Source organism: Manis javanica, chromosome 13 (assembly GCF_040802235.1).
Source record: "Manis javanica isolate MJ-LG chromosome 13, MJ_LKY, whole genome shotgun sequence".
NCBI classification, from domain to species: Eukaryota; Metazoa; Chordata; class Mammalia; order Pholidota; family Manidae; genus Manis; species Manis javanica.
The window spans coordinates 82,962,174-82,987,124 of NC_133168.1; the positions used below are offsets into that span (position 1 = coordinate 82,962,174).

A 24,951-nucleotide genomic window follows, 5' to 3' on the forward strand; every position below is an offset into this window, starting at 1 on the left:
GTGAAAGTTGTTAACCCTAGCCACTTTGGAGAAAATAGAACCCAGACACAAGGCATATATATATCTCAATGAGAAAGGCATTCAGTTCTGTGCCCACCCTAGTGAGTGTGGGTCTTGCTCGTGGGTTATCCTATAACCTCATCCACTTGAAAGGTAGGGGCACAGGTGGGACACTTTAGCCAAATGTTCCCCTTCACAATTTGGGGATTGGAATGCACAATGTGCAGCTAAAACCTCACCCTCACTCTCACCCTTATCTTCTCCCATCACCCAACAACCTCAGCATCACCCACACTTCACTGTTAGGCTGGAGGTAAACTAAACACTGACCCTTACCTTACCCTTTTTGCTAACTGAAGCTATAACTTCACTGTACACAAAACCTTTAACCTAACCTAAACCCTAGGCCTAAATGCTAACATCATCCTCAATGACATTTCACTGTTAACCAAAAGACAAACTTAAACAGTCTATTAACCTAAACCCTTACTTTAAATCTAACCAAAACTGTAACTTCGCCTACAGTGCATGCATAAAGCAAATCTAATCTAAGACCCAGCCCTAACACTGTACCCATCCTCACCCTCACCCACACATCACTGTTGATCAAAGGTAAACAGAACTGCTAATCTAAACCTATCCCATTATTCTAACTCTAACCATAACAATATCTTCATCATATACCTAACCCTACGCCCAACACTAACCCATTTTCCTAACCTGGATGCTGGACCCTGAAATCCCAAACACATGAATCTGAACTCTAACCAATGAACCAGAATGCCAGAGATTAATGAGATCCTGAACATTAAACTCTGAACCCAAGTGCAAACTTACCTCATGAACATGAACCCCAACACAAACCTTGGCCCCTCACAATGAACCTGAACCACTCAAATTGAAGTGGCACCCTTTACTCTTATAGGAACCCTACCCCTTACCTGGAAGCCTAACTGTCGACTCTCACCCAGACCCCTCACCTGGAGATTTAGGAATCTAAAGAAACTGCCTTGTCCTCTTCAAAGCCCAGTAGCATATGCTGAAGGGCTGTATCAACACCATTATTTAATTCCTTGGATATGCCCTTAAGGTGAATGGCTCTCTTGGTAATCCCACTCTGATGTACACATACTTTCCTGTGTGATCCTTGTAAAAATGGAAAGATAATTTTTCCTGCCAAATCTCTGTTTCTAGCAGATTAGGCTCTAAGCTGGCTGAATGGAATCATTTCGGGTTTTGTTTTTGTTTCTCTTCTCAGACTGAGAAACCAGTGTTCATTAGGCTTCTTGCAATCTTCAAACACTCACTTAGGGTAGATCTGATTATGTGATCTACTTATGTGATCTGATTATGGGATTGAATTTATAGAAAAGTACATTCTGTAAAATGGTCCTCTGAGGAAGCCCATTTTCCGTGTCAAAAATGGGTCTGGACAGTGGACTTGTCCATCAAGGGTTCTCATCTGGGTAACAATGCAGAATTGTTTGTAATTATGCCAGGATGCATCCTATTCTCAAACTCTGGGGCTGCAGATCTCAAGTATAAAATGATTTTGCCTCTGGTGATATTTGGCAATGTCAGATGCATGCTTTGCAACATCTACAATGCACAATGAAGCAAGCAACAGAATCAACTACCGTGCCCCAAAAATTCAGTGTCAGAGGTGAGAAAACCCACTGCAAACTCATCTCAAAAATCCAGATGGAGTTCAAAATTACAGGTGGTATCAAGTGGCTCATCATTTGATTTAAGAAGATTTGCCATAATTTTCAAGGTGGGACTAGTGTCCTCACAATTCTCCAGCCAAATATAAAGAATGGACAAAAGAGACCAATATAGATCTTTTGTTAGGGAAATACTATGCCATATCCTCCTGCTGGCTGTGAAGGTGTAGGGAATCCTAGATTCAAGTAGTGTGGCTTGGTCCTAGAACTGGAATGATAAGCAACTGAATTACTTCCTGGATGACTGAGAAGGAATCCTTCTAGCAGACTTCTTGATATGAGCCCCTTGTCACTCCTTGTAGGCTTAGGACCAATTGTTATGTAAGAGCACATTTACTTTTGAAACCAATAATACAAAAATTAATTTCCCCAGCAATTAAATTCTCACATAAAAATTTGTCCTTGAATATTTTGTTCAGCAAAATGTGTATTCTTTCTCAATTCACTCAGTTTTCCATGTTTGAGGCAAGTTCATGCTGAAATTTCATCTCAGTAAGAGGACCATATATAAGTTAGCTTGGAGATAGTCTTCCACATTATCTGATTCCCATCACTGTATAGCTATGCCTACTTCTAATCTTAAGCCTAACAGTTACCCAAAAGCATAACACTTACCCTCTCACACACGTCACTGTAATCCTAGCTCTAACCCATACCCTACCAGTAAATCTATCCTTAAACCTCGGCCCTAACACTAAGCCTAACACTAACTCAAAAAGCTCAAGCTCAACACTAACTCTAACCCCAACCCTCAACCATAAATTTAATCCCTTACCCAAACCATGAACACCAATCCATGAACACACAAACCCACACACTTTACCCTGTACAAGAAGCCCTATCCTGAACCTCAAAACCCTAACAGAAACCACAAACCTAACCACCTTAAGTGAATCCAAATCCCATGGCTGACTCTGAAGCATGAAAACAACAGCTGAACCCCCACAATAAACACCTGAAATGAAATCCAAACTAACCTGTGCCTGCAGGAACCCTGACAGCTACCATTGACTCTCACCTGATCCCTGATGCACACCCAGAGGAAAAGATGTCTGTGTGACTGTGTGGATGCAGGAGGTGTGGAACATGTGCCTGCAGTTCATGCATTTGGACGTGCCAGGCCATATCTCTCCATACATGTGACTGACCCTGTGCTATTTGCTGACTGTGATGATGCAGCTTCTCAAGGCTCTGCAGTAGATGCATCCAAGGGGAAGGACATCTGGTATGGAGGACTTACATGAACACCAGTGTTGTGGTATATCCATGATGTCACAGTGGCAATTGTGATGAATGTTTCCTAGACACAGAAGCTGCCTTGTGAGGACAGCAGGTACCTCCTTCAGGGCCTGGAGACTCAGCTGTGGGTTTGGTCCTTGGGAAGACTGGGGTTGATCTCCTAGGTGCCTATAGAGAAAGTGGCACCCAGAACCAAGGCATCCATTTGTGCTTTGGCCACAGTGACCCATATGGCTCATAGAGAAAGGACTTTGATCAATCCTAGTGAGTGTGTGTTATGCTCCTGGGCTGTCCTCTAGCTTCCTTCCTAGAAAAGATGTCTGACCTCAGCACTACCCTCGGGAAAATAAGGATCATAATGCTCAACCTAGAGTCAAAAATTCACCCTCACTCTCAGCCTAACCTTCAACCCATATCACTCATCCTCATCCTCACCCACACCTCACTGTTAGCCTGGGGCTACCATGAAAACTGATCATAACACTTAGGCTAACTCTAACATAGTCATAATTTCACTATATACTTTACCCTAAACCTAACCTTAACGCTGGCCCTAAACCATAATCTCACCATTACCTCGACCTCACTGTTAACAGAAAGACAAACATAATCCTTATCCTAACCTAACCATCACCATACCTTCACCCCAACCCTAACTCAAATCTAAAGCTAATCCTGGACATAACCCTGAACATAACACTCATCCCCACCCTCACCCTCACTCACACTCCACTGTACACTGAAAGCTAAACTGAAACTTTGCCCTAACCCTAAGCCCCGATCTAACTCTAAGTGTAATGTTATCAACCCAGTGAACTTAACCCAAACAAAACCTTAATCCTTATCCCTGACTGGACCCCAGATTCCAATATCCTAAACTTCTGAGCCAGATTTATAACCCCAGAACCAGAACTCTGAAGTTAAACCCAAATGTGAATCCAAAATCCTGAACACAAACACAAAGACTACATTGAATATGAACCCCAAGCCCAGCCCTGAACCCTCATGCTGAACCCAACCTGCATAACTGGACACTTATCTGAATCCTAACCCTTACTCCTGAACATTAACCACTGACTCTCACCCTAATCCCTCACATGTAGCCTAAGGTATGTCCACTTCTGACCCCCGTTGCATATGCTGAAGGAGTGCAGCAAACCATTTTTTAGTTTCTTGCATATGCCCTTTAATTGCTAGGTTTTGTCTAAACAGATACTCATTTTGTTTTCTTTCCTAGGTTTGTAAATGTACATTCTTCACTCCTCCTGACTGTCCTGGACTTGGAAACAGCCTCAGGTGCTCCACAAGTAGACAGTGGCTTGGATACTCAATGGTCCCAGTGAGAGGCAGCACATGGGACACTACATGGCAAAGCTGGAAACAGCTGAAACTATCCATAGGGATCCCACAGACAGGGGTTGGTGCTGTTGGGAGTTTATAGCGCAGAGCAGATTCTCGAGGTGGCTCTCACCAAGGCGATAATCATGGCTCCCATTGCTGAGCAGAATGTGGAGGTAAATTCCATTGTGTGGGTGCTGGACATCAGCTCCCTGGGGTATAAAGGGCACCCTGGCCATGGTTTCTCTTCCTCTCTGAAAATTCATGTTGTGCTGGTGAGTTGGTTTTAAATAGAAATAAAGATGATGAGTCATATGTTTGCCCAGAATGAAGAAGGGTGGAGGAGAGCAGCATGGGAGAACCTGAAAATGATGGACAGGCACAATCAGGAATATGACCTAGGGAGCCACCGCTTTGCATGGCAATGAATGCCTTTTTGACATGATGAGTGTGGCATCAATTGCTGAACTTTGGGTGCTTCCTCTCCTCAGCAGTTTAACAAAAAAACTGTCTTACTTTTCTCCTGTTCAACTTCCTTTTGATTAAAGACCAATGAAGATTTCAGGTGGGTGATGGTTGGCATTATAAAGCACAAGCAGAAGCGGGGGAACGTGTTCCCAGAACTTCCCCTTGCTGAGATCACCCCAGCTGTGGACGGGAGGGAGAAAGGCTGTGTAAGTCCTCTGAAGGACCAGGTAGGACAGCACTGAGCAGGTCTGCCTCCGAGAATAAAGCCAGAAACGAACTGGCATGCTTGCCTTGGTGCACTGTGAAACAGTGCACAGTTCACTAAGTTTTAGAAAGTGTTTCAGGTAAAAGAGTTGTTGTGAAAGTCTATTTCTTTAGTAGACTGAGAGGGTTTTTTTTCTTTTTGTTTCCACGTCATTGTGCTTCTGGTTAGGCATTTAGTGAAGCTGGTGTCCTTGAAGGACAAGTGTTCAGGAAAACCGGCAGACTTGTTCCACTGAGTGAGCAGAATCACGCGGAATGCTTCGGCCCTCAAGGCAATAGGGCTGCAGAGGTGGACTAATGGATTACGCATTCCAGTATGCTCTTGGCAACGGAGGTGTGGACTTGGATCTATTTTATCCATATCATACAAAGGTAAGTAAAGCTGCTTGCCTTATTATCATTCAACCTCTATGCAGAAATATAGACAGAAAAGTTGGAAAACCACCTTACACACAGCAAGATTGATTCTTTGTTATGTAGAATTCAAGCCAGAATTTTTTGGCGGTGTGTTTTTAACAGAGTTGTTCACTCTGTATCCATAATATTTGCCCACAGTATTTCCATTTGACATCACTTAAACCATATCCCCATTATTTTATTACATCATAAGTGTACTTAATGGGCTGCACCACACCACTGGCATAGCTTATTTTACTTTTAATTTTTACCAATTCTTAGAATTTTTAAGTTTTCCAAAGTATCTTACTACTATAATTAAATTAGGAAAGAACCCATTAACACAAATATCTTTCTTTCTGCTGACATCCTAAGAGTACAATGACAACATCTCAGTGAGTGGTTTCATATGCCACTTAAGTTGTTTACAGAAAAGATTCTTCCCATTTACATTTGCATGTGTCAGATGACGGCCTATATCCAGCCTTCATTAAAAATAATGTTTTTAAATCTTACCTGGATTTATGTTATTAGCTGAATTTTGAGATGTTTTCCTTACTGTGGTCGATAGTCTGGGTTACTGTCACATGGGACTTGGAGGTCCTCACACAGCATTCACCATTACTTTCAGGCATTTATTATGGTCCACATTGCAATAGTAAAAATTTGAATCATTGCATTCTGGTGGCTGGCTATGGTCTGAAGGAGCAGAATCAGATGATAATAAATATTGGGTTGTCAAAAACACATATAAAATGCCAAAAATTCTTTCATTTGAAACTGAAAGGGAACACATTTTGGAGTCAATATTTAGCTACAGAGCTTCAAATCCTGAGCACAATTTGGAAATCCCAAATTCTTTATCCTATTTAAGGTGAACACTCTCGTATTAATGTTAGATTATAAGGTTGAGTTACTGATCTCATTTGCTAGTGTATTTAGATTGTTTCATTGTATTTCCAAATGTGAAAAGTTTCCTAATTCTGAAAAACATGTGTCCCCAAGAGTTTGACTTCCTGTCTCTAAATCTGCAGTTATGTGAAAGGTTTGGGAGATAAGAATGATATGTGGGTTTATGACTCAAACTTGAACAAGAACTGCCTGATTCTTTCTGAAACTATCTTGACCTCAGTTGCACTGTTAAATCTCATATGTTACTGATAATAAAGATAAATGTGTTCGATTCTTTGAATAAATAGGAAACCCCCTCATATTTCAGATGTGGTACAGGCTGGGGTATGAATGGCTGTATAAACATGGTCAGAGACTGGAAAAACCAACTGTTGAATTGCCTCCCTGGGCAGCTATCCACCTGTGTGAGATGGCAGTGATTAAGAGGATTCTTTGAAAGCAGAACATCCATTGGAGGAATTTTATCTTAAAATTGACCAGATCTTATTAAGTGTAACAAAAAACTTGAATCATTGATATCTGTGTGTGGTTTGAATTCTGTGAAATTCTTCATAGGTAAAATGTTGTCCTTTCTCTAATTATGTCTATAACCAGCTTTTTTTTAATAACCTAAAGTTTCATGTTTTAAAAGAATGGTAAAATTTCATTTCTTAAAATATTTTCATATGCATAAGTTATAATTTTTCTCATTTTAATCATAAACTTTTGTATAGTCAAAATATAACAGGTCCATAAAGACATAAATGAATGTCCTAGTGGTCCAGTAGGCACATGGCTGAGTGGCCTCTCATTGTAAATATGCAGATCTTACATGAGCTGCACTTTATTTCTGGTTGAACCCCACATTTGAATGTAGCAAAATATGATAAATTGCCTAACAGACAAAGTACATTATTTAATAAGGAAAAAAATCACATTTTAGAAAACTGAACACACATACCTGATTTCTAAACTGGAAAAGGACTTTAGAAATCATGATAATTTGAGCCAAGATGTTTATAACCAGACGAGGTTAAGGACAAATGTCACAGAGCTAGTTTCTGGTGTGTCTTCCCGAACTGCCAGTGGAGACCACGTGGCTATTTTGCAGTTAAGGAAGGACTAGACACAGTGTGTTGCCAAGAGTGCTTGTGTTGGATCTGCAAGGGGAAAAGGTCAGCTCCCAGATTTGAAGATAACCTTCAAAAGAGAGCTCTCATCTCAGAGTGGTGAGAGCACCCACATTGTGATCTGAGCCCTAATTTATACCCAGCTTCCTAATCCCTCCATTTATTTTTAAAAAACTGCCTACATGCTGCATTCTAAAGAGGCAAATATACCCATCTGTTCTGTGTGTGCTTAAAATCCTCATGCTCCCTGTTAAGGGTGTGTAAAGTGTAGGTGGAAGTATTTAGTTAATGTTGCCCATATGTCCTCATGAGGCCATGACATGGAGAACAACTGGGGTCTCACCCACAAGAACTCCAGCAGCTCCAGTTGAGTCCATCTGTGATGGACCACATGCCCCATAGGACCTTCAATGGGAACTTCACTCATAGGTACACAAATCCAACTGTGTAGCCTAAAATGACAAATATTGGGGGTTTGGAGTGAAATTGTGTGGTCTGTGATAAGTATGTCAGATGTGACCATAGGAAGGTTTGGAGGCTCCAAGATGAACCCATTCTGCTGTTTGGACCCTGTACTGAAAGTGCTTGAATTGATGTAGTGGCCACAGTATCACAGACCTCCCTGTGTGGAAGAGATTTTCCCAAACTCAGTGGAAGCTGGTGCTGCCCAGAGAGGGAGGTGCTGAGAACACGGGAGGAGGAGAGTGTGAAAGGGTCACAGAGGGGCAGGTAACTAAGCCTGGAGAAAGGGGGCATTTGAGCAGAGACTGGTGGGTTGAGCGGTGGAGAGAGGAACTACACACAGGGAAGTAAGAAGTGATGGAGCTGAGGTCTGGGGTCCACAGTGGGTGTCAAGGGCACAGGAAAGCCCTGGACAGGTTAATGAGGGCTGTTGTGGCACTGTTCCTGGGAAGCAAAGGACTGGAACCTGGAAGTGTGCCTGAAATTTGGGTTCCCAGCACGTCTGAAATGCCTGATCCCCTGGAATGTGTCTTTGCATGACCCTATTGCAGGCTTATGGGCCATAAATCTCCACAGTTCCATCAGATCTCAGGTGTCTTTGGGTGGTGGGGACAGGGCTGAATTCCTGTAGCATGAAGCCTGCCCTGAAGGGAACATCCTCAGACAGTGAGCCAGGAGCCCCCAGGATACTAAAGCAATTTATGATATTGCCTCAGTCCCAGGGAAACCTCTTTTGTCCCGTGGGGTTTGGAGTAGCTCAGAGGGACAGGAAGGCTCCAAGGGAAGGGCAGAGTCCATGTGGTGATGGGGAGGGCAAGGCCACTTAACACAAGAGCCACTTGAGGGAAAATGGCCCATAGCAATCTTTGGAAGATGCATCTCCCACAGTTGTCTGAATGCCCAATAATAAGACACCTCCATGACTGTCATCTAGCTTCACCTTGGGAGGCTCACTCCAACTGCTCGATGGAATCCCCGATGTTTAGCTCAAGACTCTGAGAAAATGTCCATTTTCTGATGGAAATGGAAGTGTGAAGACCTCTTAGATGTGTAAACAATTAGGTTTCTCATAGATATTTCTGTAACTTTAAAATATATGTGTATGGTTTAAACTTGGGAAAGTTCCAGACTTCATCTATCACAAAATTATTTTCAAAAGAAGCCAAAAACATGAAATAAGTAAAACAGAACAATACTGGTTACTATGAAACTCTTATATATAATATAAATATCAGTTTCCTATTTTCCATAGAGTTTTATACTTTCTATCATATTTAAATTGAATAGGAAGGAAATCATTCAGAATATTTGAAGAGGAATGAGGTTCTGGGGAAGGTGTACTTATAACTCTCCTGAGTATGTCTTTAGAGAAAAAAAGACTGAATGGTTAGGCGAACTCCATTCAGAACAGCATGTGTATTTCAATCATTATCAACAAACTTTAGCTTTGAACCATGATCTATTCAAAGCCTTCCTGTTCTTTAAACATTTTATTCTAGAAGACATTAATGATAATAAGGAAACATTTCTGTGTTTCCCTAAAGAAATTTAAAATGCTTGTGTTTTTTATTGTTGCACGGTTTATTATGGAAATTTTAAATCATACTAAAAAGTAGAGGAAATACAGTATAATGAAACTGAAGACCAATCACTAATTTTTAACAAACATCACCATTTTCCATTCTTTTTTCATCCATCTCCCATTTACATTTTTAAGGGAAATACCATATGATATCATTTCACTTACAAATACTTCAGCAATTATCTCCGACAGAAAAGGACTTTGTAAACAAAAAACAAAACACACATACCATTATTATGCCAAGCAGAATACTATTTCTTTCATTAGTTCATTCAATATGCATAACACATTCAAATATCTCTAATTTGCCTACAAAATGCCTTTTTTACAATTATTTTGTTTGAGTCAAGATTCATGGAAGGCTCACTGTATCTGATTAATGTATTTCTCAAATCTCTCTGCCTCTGTCTTTCATTGATATACAATTCACACACCACACAATTCACCATTTTCAGGTGTATGACTTAGTGGCTTTCAGTAGGTTCAAAAAATTTTGCAACCATTACCACTAATTCCCTAATTTTTTTATGTTTGTATTAAGGTATAATTGATATAAAATCTTATGAAGTTTTCACATAAGCAACCTTGTGGTTACAACATTCACCCATATCATCATGTAACCCCCAGACCCCACTGCAGTCACTGTCCATCAGCATAGTAAGATGCTATAGTCACTACTTGTCTTCTCCATGCTGCACAGCCTTGCCTTTCCTGTGGCCCCCCTACATTATGTGTGCTAATCATAATGCCCACTAATCCCCTTCTCCCTCCCTCCTTCCCTCCCTACCTTTGGGAACTGAGAGCCACTTCTTTGGAGTCTGTTACTCTGCTGCTGTCCTGTTCCTTCAGTTTTGCTTCATTGTTATACTCCACAAATGAGTGAAATCATATGGAACTTGTCTTTCTCCACCTGGTTTATGTCACTGGGCATAATATCCTCCAGCTCCATCCATGTTGTTACAAATGGTAGGATTTGTTTCTTTCTTATGGATCAATTCCATTGTGCTTATATACCACATGTTTTTTATCCATTCCTCTACTGAGGGACACTTAGGTTGCTTCCATTTCTTGGCTATTGTAAATAGGGCTGCAATAAACATAGGGGTGCATATGTCTCTTTCAAACTGGGCTGTTGCATTCTTAGGGTAAATTCCTAGGAGTGAACATCCTGGATCAAATTGTATTTGTATTTTGAGTTGTTTGAGGAACCACTCTACAAAACAAATGAACAAATAGAAATAGACTCATAAACACAGAAAATGGACAGTTGGCTACCATGGAAGCAGTGGGCCTGGGTGAAATCGATTAAGGGGCTAAGGAGGTACAAACATCAAATTATAAAATAGTTTTGTCACAGGGATGGAAGTATAACATAGGGAATATAGCTCATAATACTGTAACAGCTATGTATGGTGATACATGGTAACCACACTGACCATGGTGAGCATTCAGTAATGTACGTAAGTGATGAATCACTAAGTTGTTCATCTGAAGGCAATACAATATTGTATATAACTATATTTCAATTAAAAAATTAAAATTAACACAAATTTTTAGAATGAGTTTGCATTCAGTTAAAGAATTTATTTGAACCTTAAGTTCATTGTTATGTCATATTATATCCTAATCCTTGTTTTGACAAATGTCTATAGTAAATGATTTTTATTAACTACATAACAATCTGATGGATATACTAAACTGAGTCACAGAATTTAGAAAACAAGACCATCATGTTAGATAATATCTTTAAGCCTTCTTCAACTGTGGTAAAGTACAATGATTTACTATTTGTGCATCTGGATTATTTCCTTATAAATCCACCATCTTCCTTGTTGGTGAAATAAAGAACATTGATGTAGAACATAGCAGAATCATGAAGATGTCAAGACTCATTCATTCCACTCAACCACAAAATGGATCTCATTATGAGTTTTTACCTCTCAGCGATTCCATGGAAATTTCCCTGCTATCTGTAAGCAGGGCCCAAATAATGAGAGCAGTAAGCACATCATGAGACTGAAGCCAACCAACACTAAACCCCGTTTATCAACAGACACAGGTCTGTGGAAAATTTCAAATCTTTCTTATGTGTGGCCAAGGCGTCCATCCTGTGTTTTCATTATACCACAGATCTGGAAGAGATGGTCTAATACCTCCCTCTGGGACATAAAAAGAAATGTATTTGGTCTTTGTCCATGTTCCTTGCACAGGGCTCTTAAAACCTTGACATTTCCTGAGTGATAGGAATGTCTTGTAATTCTGAACAAGCCCCTTCCTATCAGACCTGGGTTTTGCTAATGAAGTAAATTTTGGTGGGGGGCCCCCAGATAGCCTCAGGAGGGGGGCTGGTCATCAGAAGGACCAAGTGATAAGGGCTGGAACTGTCAGCCCCATCCAGACCTCTGGCTGGTGAACACACTGAGGTGCTGGGAGGGTAATGCACCAGGAGAGGCACCACGCTCTGTGCCCGGCCCCCATATCTTGCCCTCTTCAATGGGGCTGTTCCTGAGTTGGATCCTTTAATAGCAACCAGTAAATGTAAGTAGAGTGGTTACCTGCATTTTATGAGCCATTCTAGCAAATTACTGAACCTGAGGAGGAGCTTGTGAGAGCTCCCCCCACCCCAGCCAACTTAGAAATGGTCAGTCAGAAGCACAGGTGGCTCAGGACTTACAGCTGGGGGCTGAAGTGGAAGCAGTCCTGAAAGACTGAACCCCTAAATCTGTGCAGTCTGATGCTAACCTCAGGCAGTCAGTGTCAGAATTGAACTTAATTGTTGACACCCACTTGATGTCTGGAGAACTGATTGTTGGTGTTGGAAAACGGCCCAGACTTCCTCTATGGGCTTCATTTCTTCTCCATCTGTGCTCTAGACAGAAACAGTACACAGGAGACACTGCATGAATGGACACAGGTTAGAGAAGAGGCACACAGGAGAAGCTGAGGCTCGTGTGTGGTGTACAGCTAGGAAAAGTTCTGTTTGTTAGGAAGTTTCGGCATGAACAATGACAATGTTTATGTGACCCAAGAGGAAAAATCTCAAGAAGTAAAAAGAAACAGCAAAACAGTGAATTACATGGGCCATGACTTCAGATTCACAAGAACTAGTGACTCTTCCTTCCTAAGGCTTCTTTTCCTGAAGAAGTAAAGTTCTGAGGAGCCTAAACTGAGGGAGGAAAAATGAAGCTATGAGACCAGGCTTGCCTCAAAGGTAACAAAATGATATAAATTAATAATATTTTCTTCTCTATTCTTGCTTGCAAATACTTCCTCCCCACTTCCCTCACCTCCCCCTGCCCTCACCCCTCACCACCAACACACTTTAGCACACCGAGGGACCTGAACAGAGCAGGGGAGCTGTCCTGCGTTAGAACATCAAGGGTCTCCCTATGTGACATCATGCACCCTGCCCTGTCCTTTGGTACCCACGGTGAGGGAGAAGTGAATGAATGACTCCTGCAGAGTTAAAAAAAAAAAACTCTTATGTGATGCATGTCCTAAGCATATTGATATCTAATCCTCAGAATAGCTGTGCAGGATCATCAGTACATGATTTCAAACATCAGGAAACAGAAGCCCAAATCTGCAGTTAATGAGTAACACAGTGGAGTTCTGAATTCGTAATTATCTAACTGCAAGGCCACTTTTTTCAACTCTGCTCCTGACGCTGATACCCAGGATTTCTTACTATAACAAAAAGGTGAAACCTGAGCCTGAATAATAACACAAGTACTCTACCCAAAGATATTTAACATTGTTACTAATTAAGCAAATGAATGTTAAAGCAATAAATGAAATTTAACATTTACTACACCTGCAGAGTAAATGACTGCTAACATGTTGGCAAGGTTACAACAAAGTAGGCACTCTAACACCATGTTATATATATACATGGTGCTTCTTTAAACAGGGTAACCTAGAAATTCTTATCATCAGAATTTAACAAAGCAAGCCGAGTAATCTCATTTCTAGAACCTGTCTGAAGAAAAGAAAAATTACTTATGAACCCTATCCACAGAAAGATATATGCAGATGGGTATAGACTTACTTTCGTTTATTATTCATTTATGTTTAAATGAAATATAGCTGATAGTATTACACTGGATTTAGTTATATGAAATAGTGATACAACAATTGTAAGCATTACTAAATGCTTACCGCCCTAAGTGTAGCTGCCATCTGTCAACAAAGGAATATATTACAATATTATTAACTGCATTTCTTCTCCTGCACTGCCCATGACTCATTTATTTTATAATTGGATGCTTGTGCTTCTCCATCCCTCGCACGTATTTCACCCATCCTTCACCCTCACACCAATGGCGACCACCAGTCTGTTCTTTGTGCTTATTTTTGTTTTGCTTGTTTATTTGGTTTGCTTTTTAGACTTCATGTATAAATGAAATCATATGGTATTTGTCTTTCTCTCAGACAACATCTTGGAAAGAAAAACGCTGGAAAGAACCTAAACTGCCTTCAATAACGAACAAGTTAAATAAATTGCAGTGTATCTATAAAATAGAAAATGTAGCTGTTCAGAATGATCATACAGATTGGGAGTCAGCAAACATTTCCTGCACAGGACCAGATAATAACTATTTTAGGCTTCTTTCTCGCTTCATTGGGCTTTTTGTCTCTTCATTTCAATATAAAACTCATTTTCCAAATATTTGCTACATGAAATTACATGTTTCTTCCCCACCAAATCTTGATGGCACCTGCATCTCAGGTTGTGCTCTGCCGTTTACATAGCACGTTTACCTAGCAATTTTGTTAACATTGAACAAAATTAAAAATTCAATTCCTCAGTCAAACTACCCACATATTGTGCTCAATAGCCATATGTGGCCAGTGGCTACAGTACTGGACAGAACAGATATGGAATACAGAAACCACTTTTGCAAAAAGTTGTATTCTACAGCGCTACTTCAAAACATCACACAAATGTTACCCTCATGTTACAGTTGAGGAAACTTGTTAGAGATACCACTATTACATAGAGCTCCACACATTCATACCCATTCTCACAATACTATGTTCACACACTACTCTTCCCACATTCTCTGCCATTGGTGAACTCTCATGAATTACTTAACAATTCCATAGCACCCCAGGAATCTTTTCTAAATTCAGAATCATGGAAAGAAAAACCGTTTTCTTACAAGTTATAAAATGCTCAGTCGTAGCGTCTGATTAATCCCAGACGTCACCCTTAACGCTGTTGTCACCCTGTCCCCTACACAGTCTCACCCACAATCCCAAAGGCTTATGTTACAGTCTGGGCCCCGGTGCCCGCGGCAGTCGGGACGATCCCGGCTCTGGACTCCGTCGCTCCAATTCCGAGGCGCTCCGTGTTAATTCCCAGCGGAGTCGGCCGCGCGTGCGCAGAGTGGCTGTGCCCTTCTCCGCGGGCGGAATCGGCCCCGCCCCTCGGGGGCGGAGCGGCGGCCCCCCTTTCCAGCGGCGACCTCGGCCCCGCGCCTGGGTTCCGCGCAGGTGCGAGCAGGGAGACGCGCTTAGTAACGGTCGGCCGCGCTGCGCGTGCGCGTCACCTCTGTGGCTGCGGGGACCCTGCGCGCCCGTGAACTCACCCCCGTGGGACAGGGACAGAGTCCCGCCAGCTGAGAACCGCGCGGTTCCAGCTGCTGCTGTTGCTTCTCCTCACTGTTCAGAGAACGAGGCTTTGTGCAGAGACCTCCGTGATGACGATTTACACCTGGAAGTGACGCCGGAGGGGGTAAGACCCCAGAGTAACAGGCCCCCTTCAGCCACTGAGAGCCCCGTGGTGTGGGGTGGAGGGGAATGACTTGAGGTGGCTGTGGGTGATGGTCCTAAATTGTTTGGTCGCCCTAGGAAAGGCTTGATATATGAATTCTTTTCCTCTCCATCTACTTTTTCCAACAAAGGCACACAAAGGGAAAGAATATTGCACATCTAAAATGCCTGCCTACAATAAATCGCTCTTTTCTTTCTTCCCTCCAGTTTCTTAGTTTTCAAGATGGTGTTATGTCCTGCAACACCTCTAAGAATGAACGAGCCATTAGGTGACTTGTCCGTGGGCATTGCTGTCCCCATGAATGATGGCACTTCACGAATGGGCTCACGAGTCTAACTCCACTCCCGACCACATTACAACTCTCCTTTCCACCCAATGACAAATCAGCCCTTCCTAGTCTAAGATTTTTGATGAAAGATAACTGTAACTTCTGGAAGAAATGTGAAGTCTTTTATTTTAACTTTGCCATGGAAAACTTCAAGGAGGAAGAAATAATACCAACTCCAATATGCCTCACCCAGCTGTAATTCCAAACTTTTGCAAATATCCTTATATCTCACCTTCCCCATATTCTGTAGTATTTAAAAAATTATTTCATCCCTGTGTATGCATATTTAACCAAAAAGGGCATCATATTTTTAAATAACCACTATTATGCTACCCCAATTTAAAATTAAACAATAATTCCTTAATACCACATACCTAGTACATATTAAAATCCTTCAGAAGATAGATAATTTGAAGATAGATTTTTACAATTGATTTGTTCATATCATGATCCAGATAAAGTCCACACCGTGCATTTGGTTGCCAAACCTCTTCAATTTCCTTAATCTATAACAGTTTCCCTATTTTTTGCTTTTGTTTTCTCTTAATTGGTGCCAGTGGTTTGCAGGAACAGTAGGTAATTGTCCTGTAGAGTATGCTCCATTCTTCTGTTGCCTGAGTGCCCCCTTGTGGTGTCAGATGATTTGTTCCCCTATGCCTCGTATTTGCGTAAACGGGCAGTTAGATTTGGAGGCTTGGTCAGATTCTGACCATATTTTGCCTACATCACATTTTCAAGCCAAGATGATTCATAGATGGTGCTGTGTACTTCCTATTACATCATATCCTAAGGCTTTTAAAGTCCAGTGTCCTACTTCTGGTGATGCCATACTGATCAGTATTCAGTTGCAGTCCACTTAATCCTTCCTTTATAGATCTTCCCCTTCCCTTTTCACCTAAAGCATTCTCAGTAGTGGAAGCAGGGATATTACCCCCATGGGGCTGAAACTTGATTTTCGGTAGTGAGGGGACAAAGCTCTTGTTTGTAGCCCTCCAAGGATCACAGTACATAAACGTGTAATACATTCATGGTGTGAAAATGTCATGGGTAAGGAGTAGCACTGAGGGGAAAAGCTATTGCAAAAGCCTCTTTGGGAACTACTAATGAAATAAAAGTTAAGAAACAAAGAACCTAAAGTTTATATGACCTGCATTCATGATTGATGCTGAAACCTGTTATTTATGAAAGGTTACAAAGAGTGATTTTTAAAAATTCTGTCAATTCTGTCTGTATTTCTTAACTGGAGTTCTGTAAATAAGAACTTCTCTTCATCAACTATTCATAAAATTCAGTTCATATGGGAGAGAGAGACCGTATCCCTCCCTGGAGCAAAGGTCAAGCAGGCTTACTGCCCGTTAGGAAAGATAGAGCTTTCCGAAGTCCATGGTCCCTGCCCCGTAGTGCAGCCCACGGTGTGCATGTGGGCATCTCCCTGGGTCCATTCATGCCACCTTCATGGTACTTGGGGGCCAGAGAACCTGATGCAGTGGGGCTGATACTCATGCTGCTTGCCATGACAAGAATAATAAAGTCCTTGTTCTCTAAAAAAAAATAAAATTCAGTTCATATAGGAAGGCAGGATAATCTACTTTATTCTTAATATGTATATATCAGTTTTCAGAGAAATGAGGTGATGTTCTACAACCTCCAGAAAAGTCCCAAAATGGAGTGTTTGTTTTCAGTACCATGAGATTCATGGTTTTTAAAAATAGATTTGATATGTTTCAAAGCATTGTAATCACTATTCTTTTTTTTATCTCAAACTGCCCTCTCTTCAGCCAGTGGGAGCCCTTTCTGGTCAGCATCTATGTCTTTTCGACGTGATTCTATTAGAATCCATAGCTTATTTGCTTCCTAGCACAAGTTCACCTTGTACACTTGCTGTGCCAGACCTGAAATGAGCCATTTCTCTAAGGAGTTCGGACTCCTCTTGAGGGCCCGGCATATGGAGACCACAGGCTGTATATTAGTATTCATTTTCACAGGGCTGTCATTTTTCTCTAGGCCTTTTCATTTGACAAACCTAATAAATACTAGTTTTTGATGTATAAACCATAAATCATGATTTCAAAATTGTGTTTCCTCTCAGCCCAAGATAATGGGTTTTTTTCTTATTTGATGTTATACTTGTATCTCTCCTTTTATACTGTCTGGGTTGCTAACAACATTAATATAATTCATTTGTTTTACCCTAATATATACATAAAATGGCTTCAAAAGAACAAAAACAGTATTACTGCTCTCAGGATAGGAAATGTATCTTAAATTTATTCTGGTAATCATATTTTATATGTTACTATTATATTTGGTTATGTCTCCTTAGTATCTTAAGAATAGTTTCATAACACTGATTTTTTAAAGCTTTATTTTGATATAATATACTTATGCAGAGAAGTTGCCCCCTAAAATAGAGGAACTTTCATACGCACTTATAAATTTCTCAATTATTAATATTTTCCATTTTTGTTTGGTCTTTCTCACTATATACATATTTTTGTCCGAACCATTTGGTAGTCATTTCCAGATGTCACGTTCTTTTATCCATAAATATATCAGTGTGTTTTCTAAATACAAGGACTATCACTGTAGTACATTTAATAAAATCAGACTCCAGAAACCCTCAAACCCCCAGTGTGAGCATCTCTCACCCTATCCTTGCCGCCCTGTATTGGCTCCTGGCTGGGCGGAGGTGAGGAGGGGACAGAGACAGCCACCGACACAGCTGAAGGAGGATTCGCAGAGCTCCACACAGCCACTCTCCCAGCCGGAGGAACAGCTAACCTCTCACATGGTGAGACACGTATTCATGCAGTCTTGCAGGCACATCACCACACACACCACACACACACATACACACACACACACACACACACACACCACACACACACATACACACACACACACACACACACACACACACACACAAGGAAGGAAGGGGTGTGTCACCCAGATGCTTCTGGGACCTGCAGTGCAGAATGCAAACGAACAGAGAGACTGGCACCCTTAAGCCCCCTAATTCGTCTCAGTAAATAACTTCGACCAGCTGCAGTGACGGCTGTACTATGGCGCCCGGCTGGCATTTCAGCCTAGAGTTTATTCCTGCCGCGGGGTCCTCTGGGACCTGTAGTGTGGCCCAGACTTCCGGAGCGCGGTGCGGGCCGATTACATTTCCCAGGGTTAAGACCCGATCCCATGGCTACTTTCAGAGTGGCGTTGTCGGGAAGCTCTAGCCGGGGGAGGGGAGGGCAAAGTAAAGGAATCCGGGGGCCCTAACTGTTACTGGCTGAGTATGAGGCTGTTTGTCCCAGGATCGTGTCTCAGAGGCGAAGAATAATGATGGCAGCAGACAAAGGTAATGAGGAACCAGCAAACCTGCTTTAATGAATGAAAAGAGAAAGCTCCTGCCACCCAGGAGGGTCTCCAAGGAAGGATGCCAAGAGTCCTGTCGGTTCTGAGGTTTATAGGGCCTTCTGACAAGAAGAAGTCCCACCCTCTAGGTACCAAATAGAGAACTGAATGGATAACATCACAACCCAGTCTTGATTGGCTGAAAGTACAATGCTTCATTTGCACAGGTGGTAGCTAATCAGAGCTGAGTGTACGTACTTTCTGCATGGCTGAGTGGAGGGTTTCGTTTTGTTTTGTTTTTTGAAACTTACAAGGGTCTTTAAACTTACAAGGTCCCTGAAGCTTCATGAAACTTACACCCTAGGGTCCCTGAACTCTATCTGCCTCCATCCCTCTATTACCTGCCTCACTAAGAGCAAATAGGCCTGTGGGGGAGGAAGGCATAGGGAGAGTGACTCCTGCCTGCAAATGTGAGGGCGTTTGCTTTAGTTCTTGACTTTGGGGTATGGTTGTGCTGCTGTACCTGACAGTTTTATTGGTTCTTTTAATTAAAGGGAAAAAAGTGTTGAGTTTTTAATGCAACATGTAAAAAAGGGCGCTAATTATTACAGTAAAATTAGATAAATTCTCATAAATCGCTCAAATCCACATAAGGCCCACCCCAGAAGTCTACTGGTCTCCTGTGGAGGTGTCCATCATCTGCCTTACAACAGCATAGCCTTCTTTTGCCAGATTCTGTACTTTACATGAATGTTGTATATACCCTTTTTTTTAAATATACTTTTGTATATACCATTACATAAACATCATATATACCCTTTTTCCCCCTTTGGTCTTGTTAGGCAGGAAAATAGACATGAGTGGGGTGGAAAGAGAAAAATGCCAGAAAGTCCACCTGAAAAGACCCCAAATTAATCAGTTAAAGCTCAAAAAGCCAAGAGCAACTTGGCCTGGCATGTTTGAATATTCCCCAGATAAAGGAAGGTATCTCAGCATAGCCCATGTCTTTCTTGTGTTAATCATGCAGATCCAGCTTACTTTCTTTACCCCAACCTCTCAGGGTGCTGCTCTCTCTGAGGTCGCCCGCACTTAGAGTGTCACTAAATTTTTCCAACCTTTCAGGGCGCTCCTCTCTGAGGTCGCCCACACTTTCTAAGTGTGTAACCTTTTAATCTTAAACTCTCTGTCTCCAACCTTTCAGAGCGCTCCTCTCTGAGCTCGCCTACACTTCTTTCTCTCTAAGTAACTTCAAATAAAACTTTTACTCTGCTTCGCCACTGTGTCTCTGCCCTTCAATTCTTCGTTGGGGCGGGCAACGGGACCGAGGAAAATACACAACGCTCCCCCACCAGTCTAACTTCTTTCACCAAATATTCTGTTTCTGAGATTAAGTGATAAAGTTCACTTAACTTTTATTGTTGATAACAGTCGGCTTTTCAGCGGGGGCCTACTAGGATTAGTGCTCTATGAACATTCCTGGTTTTCGCTGTGTACATGTGTGCATCTCAGTTGCACATGCACGTAGGTGGGGAACTGCTAGATCACAGATGATACATGTTTGGCGTCAGTAGATAACTGCCAGTTTTCCAAAGTTGTTTTCCAATCGCAATTCCACCAAATATGTTTTATCCTTCCAGCTGCTTTGCATCCTAACACTTAATACTCTGAGTTTTCTTTAACTTTTTTTGTGTGTATGGGAAATTTTACTTTTAATTTCCCTGATGTGTTTATCTTCTGTAGTGGGAGAATGCCCAGGCAGCTTTAGCATTTATAATGGACAAACAGGCAGACCAGGAGGACCTAGATATCCTTGCAGAGGTCTGAGCTTTCTGTATTGGTACTGATTCCGTGTTTTCAATACTGCCTCTTTCCAGATCCTACTCCCTTTAAGAACAAATGGGACTCGAGTAAAGACCTGCCCCTCCCTAAGGCAGACTCAAGGCCACATGCCCTGGTCAAGGTATGCTGGAGACACAACAATGACCAAGACTGCAAAACACTTAATCCTTTTTGGACATCGTGGTGCCAGGAAGTACGCTTGAGCACAGATTACTTTGAGGAATTGGAAAATTACTTGAACTAGATTTGTAAATAATTTTCAGATTGGACAGTGGAGTGGTATAACTTTATAGATGGGCTCTTTGGGGCCAATACCTAGCTACACAAGTGTTTGTAACTGATCCTGCTAAATGTATTGTGGGAGTAGGTGTGTTGATTATAGGTAATAGTTCTCTTGATCATAAGGAATGTTCTCAATGGGGAAATGTCATGATTGGAACAGTGATGGTGACTGTGGGTAAAACGAACATTTCCAGAAAATCTCATCTGTCTTTGGTCCATCTGCATATCAACAGGCATTCAGAGGTGGAAAGAAATATGGCTTTTGTGCATCTGTATCTTTCCTCAGGGGTGGAGAAGTTCATCTCTGTATCAGTGGGAAATTACTTGGGCAACTGGAGGGCTTCTCTGTACGTGAGAGGTGAGGGGGAGAGCTGGTTTTGGCTGCTGCTGGGGAAGGAGAGAGAGAGACAGACAGACAGACAGACAGACAGACACCAGACTGCAGTTTTGTAAGCCATAAACGGGTTTTAAACTTTATTTCTCCCTTTGACTGATTTCGGTTTTTAGAGGTATTTTGCCCCGGGATTTCCTCTCCCCACACTTACAGTGACACAAATACAGGACCTGTAGCCTACTAGACCTCCCCAGTTTAGTCATATAGTTACTGTAAAGAAGTATATGGGACACTAGGGCAGGGGGCAGGGGAATAGAAGAGGTCAGATGACATGATACTGATCACGGATGTGACAGAGGCAAAGGTGCTTATACAAACTGCCACGTGACAGCCCTGGTAACCAGTAGAAAAAGCCAGTGTGGTTAGGCAGCTCACTGGGGACTACTACAAGCTCCATGTGGTAGGCATCCCTCTTCCACATGCAGTTCCAGATTTAACAATTACAAAGTCCATAATGCAGACTGAAGGTGTCTGTTTTACAGTGGAGGACACTGCTAATGCCTTCTTGGCATCCGGCTGCATCCTAAAGATCAGAGTCAGTTTTCCTTCACAAGATTCTAATTATCTTCATTATGTTTCCACGGGCTACTTAAAGTCTAACAATTTATCACTAGTATTTATTTAGGTTGAGACCTGGAAAAAGCTGTCCTGGTACTATTATACTGATGGCATTACTCAAATTGGAAGGGCTACAGACACCATATAGGCCACTTTCATAAGATGAGTCAGTATCTAAACCAGGGCTGGAAGATTAACAAACCAACTAGATACAGAGGCCAACTACTCAAGTAAGCATCTTAGGAATCATGTGGGCTAATGCCCAGAGTGAAAGCACTGAGCATATTAATGACAAACTATTGGCCTTAAAACTTCCAGCAAAGAACTCTCTGGAGGACTTGTGCCGGGGGATGATCATCAAAAAGCCTCCACAGGGATCCGGACGATGCTGCAGTTGTGGCTGCATCCAGCCCACCGTCTCCTGGACTTGCCATAGGAATGAGGAGGGAGATGTCTAGGCTGGCATGTGCATACAGTGAGACAACGAATTTGACCGGATCTGTACTATTGGAACTCAACCAGGAGTTGGGAGGGGTGCAAGGTGTAGCACTCCAAAATCTTATGACTATAGACTATCTACGGTTAAAAGAACATATGGGATGTGAACAGATCCCAGAAATGGGCTGCTTTAATTTGTCTGATTTCTCTCAGACTGTTCAAGTACAGTTGGACAATATCCATCATATCATAGACAAATTTTCACAAATGCCTAGGGTGCCTAAATGGTTTTCTTGGCTTCACTGGAGATGGATGGTAATTATAGATTTGCTTTGTTTATGTCACCGTATTCTTATTATGTTAATATGTGTGTGCAAATTAGTTAGTAGTTTAAAACCTATACATACTTAAGGTACTCTACAAGAAGATATGTCAAAGAAATAATCAATCCATGTTTCCTTCCATATGCTACATCTGTAGCTTTTCTTCTTTCTTCCTAATTACAACCCTTAAATAGAATTCGTGCCTCATATCGAATTTACCGAGTATCATAATTCCTCCAGGTGGTAAAGATACCTCGAGACAAGTGCTGGGCATAGAAGCCACAGGGCATAAATCTGCAAAGAAGTAAAAGGCTAACCTTTGCAAACAATATGGCTTCTCTCTCACTTACCAACTTTACATTTCCCTGTATGGCCCCGTAAGATGACTGGTTAGCCAGAGACGGGTAAGATTCCTCAAGGGAGGAACAACCTAAGACAGGCACAGTCGCAGGGGGGCCATCAGGTGAGAATTTGGGGATCAACAGAGGTGAGGCTCAGAACCTCACCCCCCTGCTTTGAAAGAAATCTTCTGCATCCGTGGATGTTTTGCTGCCCTTGTCTAGCCTGGATTAATACTTAGTCCATAGGCACACACCTGATCATCTGATCATCTACATTTGCCCTCTTACAGCACTAAACTATGTTTTCTACCTTTATCTTGCATCTACCTACCACTTCAGCATTTTATTAAAAATAAAAATAATAATAATAATAAAGGGAGAAATGTGGGATCAACATATAAATCAAGTACAAAAATCAAACAAATATTCATATTTGACCTGATTGTTTATAGGTCATAATGCGTGATCAAAACCGAAAGTTTCTGTGATGAATGCCCTTGTACTGTTCACCATGTAAGAATTTATTCACTATGTAAGAATTCGTTCACCAAGTAAGAACTTGTTCGTTATGCTTCAGAAGATTGGAGACTGATGAGAATTAGACTTGAGATGGATTAATGATTGTACATTGAGCATTGACCCCCCTATACTGAATTTTATTGTTGTTAACAACCATTTGATCAATAAATATGAGAGATGCCCTCTCAAAAAAAAAAAAAAAAAACTTCCAGCAAAGAAAAAATGAGGCAAGACATCCTATAGGCTTGTTCGGATGTTGGAGGCACTTCGTATCTTAGATGCAGATCCTGCTGAACTCGTTATATAAGATCACTGAAAAAGGTCACTGCCTAACAGGCCCGAGAAACTGCCCAGCGAGCTGCACAGACCACCTTTTCACTCTTCTCAGTCAGCCCTAGCAAACCTTTTGGGCTGCAAGTGTCAGCAACTGGCAATTTTACAGACTGGAACCTGTGGCAAAAAGATGTGACTGTTAGGTTAGGCAGTGGTATCGCTGGCATTTTGGACATAGCACATGCCTGATACCATCAAGCAATATGTTGGTTTTCTGGGACTGCTGTAACAATGTACCACAAACCAGGTGGCTTAGAACAACAGAAATTTATTGTCTCAGCTGTTCTAAAGACAAAGATCCAAAATCAAGGAGTCAGCTGGACCATACTCTCTCTGAAGGCCCAAGGGGAGGATTCTTCTTTGCCTTTCATAAACTATAGAAGTATTATTCAACTTTTTTTGTAGGGAACAATCACCTAGGTTTTCCCAAATAGACTTGTGTACTAAAATTACAGATTTATTTAGGACATTTCCCAAGTATTCATAATTGGTACCAGAAGTTTTATTTTGCCCTTAAAGTTCAAACTCAAGATTGTGCAACAGTCATAGGATTAAATATCAAGCTTCCATGTTTAAATATGCTATCAGGAGCTCCTTAAAGTTTTGGCAATTTTGCTTATAAAAATCAGACAATTTCTTTATAAGTGTCTGTTTTACTTAGTGTTTATTTTGAACTACTGAGTGTTCATAGCTTGACTCAGTTCTGGAGATTTCTGTTTCTGAAGAACATGCATTTTATTTTTACAAAGTCATTAGCAAAAAGGGTATCTATGTTACCCATAAAACCTCTAATTTGCAGTAATATCCGTTTCTTAGTCTAATGCTTACCTTTTTTTCCTTTTTTCATCAGAAGTTCCTTTCAAGAAACACTGCTTGCATTATTCATCCATTTAGACTTTTCATTACATGTGTCCCCATCTTTCCGAAAGTCCACAGTCCACCACTTCACTTTAAGGAAAGACCTGCATTAGTCCCTCT

General features: G+C 41.5%; 1 protein-coding gene and 2 long non-coding RNA genes across 3 annotated transcripts; 2 read left to right on the top strand and 1 right to left on the bottom strand.

The window, feature by feature from the left end:
• The first annotated feature begins 2,717 nt into the window (after positions 1–2,717).
• On the top strand, positions 2,718–7,328 carry LOC118971454 (uncharacterized). The gene is made up of 4 exons (XR_012124373.1): positions 2,718–3,227; positions 4,201–4,259; positions 5,203–5,405; positions 6,649–7,328. It is a non-coding gene; the product is annotated as an uncharacterized lncRNA (long non-coding RNA).
• LOC140845541 (uncharacterized) lies at positions 4,205–11,384 on the bottom strand. The gene is made up of 3 exons (XR_012124375.1): positions 10,282–11,384; positions 5,946–6,128; positions 4,205–4,663 (listed from the first exon to the last, which is right to left on the bottom strand). It is a non-coding gene; the product is annotated as an uncharacterized lncRNA (long non-coding RNA).
• Positions 11,385–12,492: 1,108 nt separating this feature from the next.
• On the top strand, positions 12,493–24,090 carry LOC140845388 (uncharacterized). The gene is made up of 4 exons (XM_073219469.1): positions 12,493–12,540; positions 14,698–15,231; positions 20,821–20,906; positions 22,338–24,090. The coding sequence occupies exons 1-4, from the start codon at positions 12,493–12,495 to the stop codon at positions 22,453–22,455; spliced, it is 786 nt and encodes a 261-aa protein (XP_073075570.1). The 3' UTR covers positions 22,456–24,090.
• Positions 24,091–24,951: the final 861 nt, after the last annotated feature.